Here is a 10,965-nt window from a genome sequence, read left to right on the forward strand (position 1 = left end):
ATGGGATTGGTACCACCATGTGAAGATGGCGGATAGTTCAGAGAAAGGTTTTGTCCATCGGGACAGGCCTGAATAGGTCGCAGAGGCACTTCTAAAAAATAAACTTGAATTGAGTGGTATGGTGTTTTTCCAGTAGAGGGCGACGAAGTCCTCTTCATGAGGATTGTCTTTATTGTGGAAGTGACGTCGCCAGGAGCTGCTTGACTACTGCTTGTGGACTTGACCACATAGGCATCTAACTTTAACATTTAATATCTTAGTAGGTTATATCTCCCCATTTAAATTGTACAACTTGCGGCATTAAGACAAATTAACAGTCAACCGTACAATTAGTTTCTTCGTCAAAGACTAAGTCCCCGGTTCGGTGAGTATTGGTCTTATTTTAAAGTGAATGAAGCAGACTTTATGATGCTATTCGACTGACTAGCTAACGTTTGACGGTAGCTAGGGATACGTAGATGAAAATGTGGCTGCTTAAAACGTGCCATGTGACAGGCGATATACTGGTTGTATTGATGTAGCCTCGCTAAAGCGATTGAGCAATGGCAATCCATTCTAACGACTGATTCATGAATAAATGTGCCAAAAGTCCAACATTGTTGTAAAGAGAGATGGACTTTGATCACAAAAGCCAGAATTGGGAGTTGTATGTTTTAGTTGTCTACATACAAAAACATTTAACATTGGCTTTATTGTTGAGTAACCCAGGAGTTGAATATACTGAATAGTCCGACGAGGACATTTATGAGCTTGCTTGGTCTAATTGGTTAAAGGTGGACTTGGCTTGATTTCAAGACGTAACTTAACGTCAGGGCGCACTTCTAGCACGTGGTTTTACTTAGCTTCCTAAACAGAGGACCAACTTCTCCGAAATGTCGACATGTATAGGACTGGAATAGGCTTTGCATTGGTCAGTTATTCGGTTTTTTGTTTTATCATGTGGTTTATGCATCCCTTCTCTTTTGAATAGGATTAGAGCCAGAGCCCAACTATTGATTACCAAAACACGTGATGTAAAGACAACAATTTTTTTTATTATAGTCGTTTATTATAGTCAATTACTTCAAATATACTTCAACATTTCTTAAACCTTTTACCACTTTTTCAACTCGAATGACACATTTCTCTTACGTCATTCAAAATCCAGTGGGGATTTATTTTCTATCCATTTAGTTTAAAACTTGTCATGGCCCCACTAAGAGCTGAAAAGAACCCGTTTGCCTTTACTGCACAGACAGAACCATGGCAGGTCTTTGGAGGTCCTACCAGGGTCTGATATCCAAGCATCCATGGACAGTACAGATAATCACAGCAGGTGAGCGCAATGTCTTTCCACTCTCTCTTAAACTCACTCGCTCTCACACACACTTTAAGTTTGAAACTGTGAAAAAACCTTTTCTCTTTCTCTTTATCGCTGTCACCCCTTCCTCTCTCTTTCTCTTTTCTCTGTCATTCACACACACACACCCACACACACACACACACACAGAAATCCTTGTACCTTTTAAAAGATATCTAGTTTCAAAACTGGGAACCCCGGATGTATACACTGGGTCAATTTAATTTCAGAAACCTTGTAGTGGCAGTGTTGACAGACCCAGATGCCAACAGCAAAGCTGGGAGTCAGACATTTTTTGTCTTCTCAATGTTCTATTCTTGAGTGTTACAAGTGATTCTTTAGAATCTTTATGGAGGTGTTACCTGTAAATATTTACTCCTCCTGTTATTGTGACTGAAGAGTAATTGCATACATGTTTGCTTTTGTCAAGATGGGGAGGTGAAAAACTGTCTCGCGTCAGTGAAGGCATCTTATATGGGCTTGGTTCTTTATACCACATATTTACATTAGGAATATGGACGCATATGTCTGTTTTTACTATTTACCTTTATGCCGTGATATGCTAATGGGCCGTCTTGTGCGAGTATTCTTTAATCCTAATGTGAAACACAAGATGGCAGTAACGCACTAGGTTCCCAGGGCCTAGATCGGCCTCAGATTCAGCAGAACAGCGCAGGGCTGGTTGCTCTGTGGAATTGGAGGATCCCTGCATGTCTCTCACTCTTTGTTATGTAGTGTGAGCACTGCTTAAACTGTCAAAGCGTTTCGTGAAGGGCCAAATGTATTGAGCAGTGAGTTTGTCATTTTGTTGACGTTTCCTTTTACTCTTATGACAAATGCTTTATAACAAAAGTGAAAGGGAGGGTGTGCAAACTATCAGCACTTGTCTAGATGTGTCACTCTTAAGGCCTCCCTCTCATTGGTAGAAGCCTCATTACTGAACCTCGCATAGCTAATGATGAAGGGTTAAGCAAAGAGAAGCCCACTCCCCCTGCTAGCGAAGTTCTGATTGGACGAAAAGGAGTGAGCGTCACCAGTTCACCCACAAGCTGAGTGAAGTTGCCCCCCACCTTCATTCATTGTGTGTTTGTTTGTGATTATAACACAAACAACACAACATAACAACATTTTTGCGGTATTTATCTGCTGCTTGGATCCTCCCGGTAGTTCTGTGGCAGTGGTCCAGCCACACACCTGGCCATTTGTCTGAATGGACTGAAAGTGGCCTTTGGCTGGCCAGTGGGATAGTGGAGAGTTTACATAATCAAGATTACTGTCTCTGTGAACAGTGATTTACCACCATTGTTATCCACATCCTCATTCAGGGGGGTGGGGGGGTGTTTAAATATAGCCACTTGAAATGGAGAGAAATGGAGAGAAACTATGTTCGCTTGGTGCGTATTCTCCAGTGAATGGGTTTTTAAGACATAGAGCAGGGTTGCTGCAAAGCCGAGACGACGGCCATCGTTTGCCTTGTGCAACATCGGCAGAAGTCTTCAGTTAGGGGGGGGAGACCAGCCATGGTGTCAAATAGGCCTACCAGAAGGATTTATAAGGTTTACAACCAAAGACATGCATTCGATGGGTATTGAAGCTTAGTTGTCTATTTTTATGAAGTGCACCAAGTGTGTGTTTTTTCACAGCTTTAGAAATGTTGCCATTTAACCCCTTTAATTGCTTCCCAGATAGACATGATAACTGAAATAGCTTTATGCATGCTGACTGTTGCCTTTTGTATTATTCAACTCAACTATGTAACATCTCCTCTTATCTCCTTGTAACATCAGTCTCTTTTGTGACATGCCGGATTTCTGTTTGCCTAATAGGACTTTGGCTAATCATAACCCCTGCATAGCCTATTCCACCTGACCCAGTGCACAGCAACAGTCATTCCTTTTTGCATTGTTTTAAGACCATACAGGTGTGCTCAGGTGTGTACCATACAGGTGTGCTCTCAACAGTTCACATTATGCAGGGCTCCACAGTCAATTAGTACCCCATTGTTGAATGGCATTGTGGAAATACCTATTCTGGATTCTGTCCAGATACTGTGAAAAATGTTAATTTATTTAAGGATATTGAACTTGCTAGTAAATACTTATGACTTTTTTCTTCCTCTATTTCTTCAAGTGGACTTTGGTATTTTTGCAAAATGGTTGGCGTTCTGCCTTAAAACTGTACAACAGTTCTGAGTTTGAGTGTCTTGTCTCCAAATTAGTTTGAATTCGTGGTCTGATTTAATTTTTGTGATGAATAAGGGAATGAATGGATGGATGGAGATGTAAAAAAAATAAATGTATTGATTGGTAGATGGATGGAGATCCATCCTAGATGCATGAATTCCTTTTCGTGAACGTAGTTGGTGACTCTCTTGGAGCTGCTGCAGAGGGATTTCCTGCCCGGGCTGCCAGCTTCCCCCAGGACAGTCCCCCAGCGGTGGCACTCTCATCAGGGAAGTGCTCAGGGGTGGCTCCTCTTGCTCTTGGCCTCAGAGGAGGAAGTGCAGGGCCAAGGCGGAAGGAAGTCTGCCAAATTTATCACAGATAATTTCACTTAGCCAGAGATGCGTCAATCAGGGCTATTAGTCCCTGGAGTCCACCCCACTCCTCTCAAGGACGAGATCTGCAGGCTGTTGCACTGACATCAGCACTTTTCATGTGTGTGTGTGTGTGTGTGTGTGTGTGTGTGGAGGGGGGACACCACATGTATTCTTGGTGGACTGCTGTTTGGTGATCATCATGTTACCTTTCGGCAGCATGTTCCATGCAAGACTGTTTTGGAAGGTGGCATGATGATGCTGTGTGTTCCCATCTTTCTCTCCGTTGGATCTTTTTCCATCTTTACAAAAGTTTCAGTCTCCTTTTATTCCAGTTTGTGACTGATTTTCAGCGACCCTCTTCCAGGTTCTCACTCGGAAGGCAGGGGCATTGTGGGGGACAGGCAGGGATTTGTTAATGTACCATAAGATTGGAGCCGATTCAGCCTCAACTTTCAAGGTTGTTCTACTGAAACGCTTTACTGGCAGTTAATGGATCCTTTAAAGGCCAAGATGGATTTATTATTCCAGAATAGTGTATGGTGTACTCATGCTGCCATTTTCCACCTGGACCTTGTGCTATACTACCCACCATGAAGACTGGTAGACGTGTTAGTAAGAGGACCTAGTAAAAAGCCTGCCAAAGGGTTTGGTCTTTGCCTGGCCTGTTATTCTGGACTTGACTGCCTTTTATAAGAGCTTTCCTGACATTTCAAGGAAAGGTTAGACTGCATAAAACAGGGTACCTCGCCTTTCTGTGTGTCGTCATTAAGACACAGTTGTCCTTTGTAAACCATGATATTTCCCAGAAACTGTCGCCACCCTCTAAATGTTGAAACAGTGTTCTGATTGTTTTTTTTAATGTATTATTTACTTAGTTTTAAGTACCAGACCATAAGGGTCATTCAATAAAATAAAGACGACCACCGTTGAAGTTATAGCCAGCCACATTTACCAACTCTTGAGATGGTACACTTTGAAAATAATCATTTGATCGAGAGGACCTTAAGAGTGGATGGCAGCTGTGACTGTATCTTCAGTATTTTGCTATAGCATCCCGCTAATGTTGGTGACTTAATGAGGTGTTCACACTCTTCAAACTCTGTAGAGACAAAAACGTAGAAATACGAAACTTCGAAATCCTAAAAATAGCATAACACTGCCTCTACAACAATTGCAGCTATTTAACAGTGTGTCTTCCGTCTAAGTATAAAGCTCTCATATGTTCTGTATTGTAGTCATAGCCTTAAAGACTAAAATGATGACCTAAACTACCAATTTAGGTGGCAATGATTTTAAAAGCCATTTCAGCAGTGTATTACCAAGTAATGAGAACTTAACCGAATAAACTAATCTGAGCCTTAGCCTGACACTAAAGTACTAATAGAATTCTTGTAACATAGTGTTACTCATCCTTGTCTGGTTTTACATATCTGATTTTCATGTCAAAGTCTTTCATTAGGAATGTATCCGGATTGAGGTAAACCCACATGGATTCTTTCGACCCTTTCAATGAAGACTAATGAACACAATCAGTCAGACATGTATTCAATTATGGAAGGGACTCCATTGACAATGTGTAATGCCCGTGCCACCGAAACAGTCCACTGTAGCAGAAAATATATTTTTGGGAAACGCTACAATTTCATTTCTTTTTTGGGAAGGGGATACTAGCTTTTCCATTCAGGTGTGGTTAGATTGAAAACAACTGTGGTGTTATTTTAAGGGCTTTATTAGGTATGTCGGCGAAAATAATTACTCAAAAGTATTGATTTCTTTCCCATTACGCACGCTAATTTAGTAATAACACAACAACAATTACGACTGGAACCAAAGTATGCGGATGGATGGATGGATGGATGGATGAACAGGTATGTGTTTGTCCATTTCTATCTTGCCAAAAGGAAGCCTTAAACAAACAGCTGAGCAAAAATGTGTGGCACAATTTCGAAACATGAATTTGGCAATATTTCTATGTATGTAAATTTTAGGTTCAATTTAATGAGAACGATCATTCACATTCTAGCTATATCTTCTTCACATTTTAGCTATATCCACTTAACATGACGTGTCAACAATCAAGGCATTGAACATCATACAGGAAAGCACTTAATATTATTATTAAATATTTGTGTGTGAATCACTTTGAAGCTCTCCATGAATGCCCATGCAATATGGACATTTAAGGGTGTCTGTGGCCATAAGGTAAATAACTTTAATCCAGTGCCTACTTGCTGTCTGATTGCAGGTCGTCCATGCAACGCTTTGCAGTTCTCTGTTCAATTCATTTATTAGCCAATAGGCTATTTGAATATCTGCATGATCACATAGTTTTTAAATCAACTTTGTACCATGGGTGTTTTTCAAGAGGTATTGCTGAGCGGGTCATCACATGTAGGCCCAAAAGTAGCGCTGCTGACGGTGATATAAAATATTCATGGGAGAACATGTAGTCCAGGTGGGGGTCTCCCAGGTAAAAGTTATTTCTTTTCACCATTAATCTTCACTGCTTAACAGCTGTTGGTTTTCACCGGGGTGCTCCGGATATGACGACACACCGACCTGGCGAACTTGTACCTTGACCCAGACAAACATTCCCTCGTGGTGTTTATTTGTTTTTAGACTGAGAGGACAGCCTTTTTTGAATACTACAGACATGACTCAATGGAGGGCTTTTAGGCCTGAGCAAGCCAATTTGACAATCTCAAGGTAAGCTAGCTAGCAAACATCAACAAACCGCTAGCTAAGTGACATAAACATAAACAAACATAAACATAAACAAACATAAACATATAGAGTGAGCCGTTATTCCATGCAGAGAACACGGACCGCAGGTGACCAATAAGGCTATTCTGCAAAACATGATGTATCCATCTCAGTGTTTCCCCTAGGGTTACAGCTTGGGGGGGGGGGGGGGGGGGACACGGACACAAACACTTAAATTAATTATGATGTTCATGTGTTTCTTTGAATGACAGCAGTCAATAAATATAATTTTACATGTTTTATGGTAAAGGTAACCTTAAATGACTTATTTTGTGATCTGGCGCTATATTTATTAAAAAAAAAAAAAAAAAATTTTTTTTTTTACTTGACCTTCCAGGGGGGGCGGGCCGCCACCCTAATATCATTGTAGGGGAAACACTATAAGTGGAAACATATGTCATTTTCTCTCCATCAGAGACAGGACTGCCGTTATTCTTAGCTGTGTTGATAATCACCTGCAGTCGTCCCTCCACCCTTCATTACTCCTCTAAGTTGGGCCCAGAACTGAGTGTGTAAGTTTGTTCCATTAACAGGGTAGCAGGTGTATCTTACCACATGTCAAGAGGTTTCTCTCTCTCTCTCTCTCTCTCTCTCTCTCTCTCATCACGGTGAGATAAAGTTTGTCTCATCCCACTCTGCACGCTTCCTCGAGGCACAGCTGTCGCCGCTCTCCTGTGAAACCGCCGAGGCATCCATTGCTTCACAGGCGTCTGATGCCTGACGTCCTCCTGCTGCCTTTCTGCCCTATTGTTCTAATCTGACATCTGCTCCGCTTAGCTCAGCGCACCTACCCCTTACTGCACCTTCCCCTTACTGCACCTACCCCTTACCGCACCTACCCCTTACTGCCCCTACCCCTTACTGCACCTACCCCTTACCGCACCTACCCCTTACTGCCCCTACCCCTTACTGCACCTACCCCTTACTGCACCTACCCCTTACTGCACCTACCCCTTACTGCTCCGCTTAGCTCCGCACCTACCCCTTACTGCACCTACCCCTTACTGCACCTACCCCTTACTGCACCTACCCCTTACTGCCCCTACCCCTTACTGCACCTACCCCTTACTGCTCCGCTTAGCTCCGCACCTACCCCTTACTGCACCTACCCCTTACTGCTCCGCTTAGCTCCGCACCTACCCCTTACTGCACCTACCCCTTACTGCACCTACCCCTTACTGCACCTACCCCTTACTGCCCCTACCCCTTACTGCACCTACCCCTTACTGCACCTACCCCTTACTGCACCTACCCCTTACTGCACCTACCCCTTACTGCACCTACCCCTTACTGCACCTACCCCTTACTGCTCTTGTTTGGAGCTCAGCGCACCTACCCCTTACTGCACCTACCCCTTACTGCACCTACCCCTTACTGCCCCTACCCCTTACTGCCCCTACCCCTTACTGCACCTACCCCTTACTGCCCCTACCCCTTACTGCACCTACCCCTTACTGCACCTACCCCTTACTGCACCTACCCCTTACTGCTCTTGTTTGGAGCTCAGCGCACCTACCCCTTACTGCACCTACCCCTTACTGCACCTACCCCTTACTGCTCTTGTGTGGAGCTCAGCGCACCTACCCCTTACAGCACCTACCCCTTACTGCTCTTGTTTGGAGCTCAGCGCACGTACCCCTTACTGCACCAACCCCTTACTTCTCTTGTTTGGAGCTCAGTGCACCTACCCCTTACTGCTCTTGTTTGGAGCTCAGTGCACCTACCCCTTACTGCTCTTGTTTGGAGCTCAGAGCACCTACCCCTTACTGCTCTTGTTTGGAGCTCAGAGCACCTACCCCTTACTGCTCTTGTTTGGAGCTCTGAGACACCTACCCCTTACTGCTCTTGTTTGGAGCGCTGACACACCTGTAGTCCCAGCAGTGCATCCTCAGACGATGGTTTTGAAGAGGACCTGCTAGTAGCAGCCTCTCTTGTGAGGTCACTAACCAATAGCATAAGGAATTTAACAGTCTAGGGCCTGTGCCATGTGTCAAACTCAAGGCCGGGGGGCCTGATCAGGTCCGACAAGCCATTTAATCTGGCCCGCCAGCTCCTCAGAATGTTGCAAAAAAGTTCCATTGATTTGAATGAGCAACGGTGAAATTGTATTTGGTTTGCCTAATTTTCCCTCAGGATTAATAAAGTATCCATCTATTTATAAATCAGAGCTCGTCTGCCGTGGCCGCTGGTATGGTGAACGCACCACAAATACTGCAAGTCCCACAATGCACTGTCCCCGCATTGGTAGCATACAGTGCCACTTGAAAGTATGTGAACCCCTTGAGCACTTAAGCGTTTTCTGTTGTTTTTGTCGTCTGATTGTAGACCCATGTACATTTACCCCAGATGCTGCCAGAGAGGTCTGAAACTATTTAGAGGTGATGTGTGGGTTGACTTTTACCTGATTTATTCTTCTTCTGGTGCTTCTTGGTGATGGTCTTGATGGGCGTCCACTTCTAGGCAGAGATGCGGTCATGTTGAATGCCCTCCACTTCTAAATTATTTGTCTTGGATGGATGGATGGAGCTGGAATCTTTTGGAGATGGTCTTATAGCTTTCCCAAGACTGATGGGCTGTCAGAACCTTCTTCCTGATGTTCTCGGATATCTTGTTTCCTTTCGGCATTGTTGATCTGTGTGGGTAGTGGGTACACCTTGGCACTACAGTAGTTTGGTTGGTTTCCTCTCTCTTTTAATCTGTGTTGCCCAAACCTTTCCCTAAGGATGTCTCAGATGATCAGTTTGCTTAATTGACTAATTTAGCACCCAAATAAGTTTCACTAAATCTGTTACCTGGTTGACTTTACCAATTCAGCTGGGGGTTCACTTACTTTTGAAATGGACTAATTCCATGTTTCATGTAGTCTTTTGGCTACTCAAACAATTCCCTCTAAAAAAAGTACATGCAAATGATAAACATAAACCTGACATTCCTTCTATGGAAAATTGGTGATGAAAAAAATGAAAAATCATGGTAAAACAACAGAAAACTCCTAAGTGGTCAAGGGGTTCACATACTTTAAAGTGGCACTGTACGTCGATTTAGGGAGCGTTTGCCCCACTGTCCAGCCCTCGACTTACACCCATTTTTTTTATTTCGGCCCTCTGTGTATTTGAGTTTGACACCCCTGGTCTAGGGTGTCCAGTGTATAACTGCAATGACTCTACATGTGTTTCTTCACTGGCAGACTCGTATGTGTGTTTAAATGAGTCACTTCCTTTGTCCAACAGCCTTTGTCTGCAGCATGTGAGTTGGCATTAATCTGACATTCCAGGACTGATGATGTAAGCTTGCCAAAGTGAAAGCTAAGTCCAACTTGAAATAGACTTATTTTCATATCTGGAGCATAATGCATAGGCAGTTGCTTCGAGGAGTGTGAGATCTGCCTGGAGTGCTTATTTGTCTGTGTGGCTGTAATATTATGACAGTTTGCGAGGCAGGCTAAATTAATGTCTGCCTACATTCGCGGCAGTCTTTGTGTTTTGTGAACAACTGTGTCAAAGGATTTATATACTTCCTCGAAAAGTTGTCTCCTACCAATTTAGCGTCTTGTTTATTTCTGTGCGTGGTATTGGTTGGAGCACTCGCTTACTGAACAACCTTGTCATGCACGCACACACACACACACACGTAGCCCGTGCATGGTGAAGATCATGTTTTTGTTTTCGTCTTAAGAAAACCATTACACCACGCGTCTCTTAACACACCACATCTTTATGTGAGTTTCTTTTTTCGATACATGGGCGTAGGTGCCGGCCCACAGGTCCTGTGTATGTGTGCATTAATAATGCATGACCCCCGGTTGTTCCTCTCACACTTTGATGAGAGGGCCGATCGATGGCCTCTGGACCACGGCCAGTCACTTTAGAGCGGGGGGACGCGGGTCCCTGACATTTCCAGGAGATGGGGACGGAACAACTCAGTCAATCTGATTGGCACGAGCCGGTGTGTGCGAGTGGTCACAATGATGTTCCTGCAGGGGCCCAAGCCCGGCGGACCGGTGGCGTCTGCATCAGTCAGTTGGTGGCGTCTGCATCAGTCAGTTGCTCGTTCATGTTTAGCAGAGACATATATATACACACACACACACACACACACACACACACGTGTGAGACACTGCTTCGTTCAGCCAAGCTGGTCTGATGCATTGGAGTGTGAGTAGGGACGGAATAACTGCGGAAGGATCATTAACGGCACGTGCACAAGAGTTCGTCTTCTACTCCCCCCAAGCCCCCTATGTGCTTTTTTTTCTTTCTTTTTTCTACTCTTACTGCAGTGGTTCGTTTGGACATGCCACTGCCCTGTGGACGGTGAATTTTGACCC

The 10,965-nt window shown here is 43.9% G+C and overlaps 1 protein-coding gene across 1 annotated transcript in view; it reads left to right on the forward strand.

Annotated features, from left to right (window-relative positions):
• Positions 1–228: 228 nt before the first annotated feature.
• The window catches only part of mpv17 (mitochondrial inner membrane protein MPV17), a 23,048-nt gene continuing 12,311 nt past the window's right edge, over positions 229–10,965 (forward strand). The window contains exons 1-2 of the mRNA XM_080832073.1: positions 229–364; positions 1,235–1,315. Of these exons, the coding sequence (XP_080688199.1) occupies positions 1,243–1,315 (73 nt within the window). The 5' untranslated portion in view covers positions 229–364; positions 1,235–1,242. The remainder of the gene's footprint in view (positions 365–1,234; positions 1,316–10,965) is intronic.

This window comes from Sprattus sprattus, assembly GCF_963457725.1.
Source record: "Sprattus sprattus genome assembly, chromosome: 2".
Lineage (NCBI taxonomy): Eukaryota > Metazoa > Chordata > Actinopteri > Clupeiformes > Clupeidae > Sprattus > Sprattus sprattus.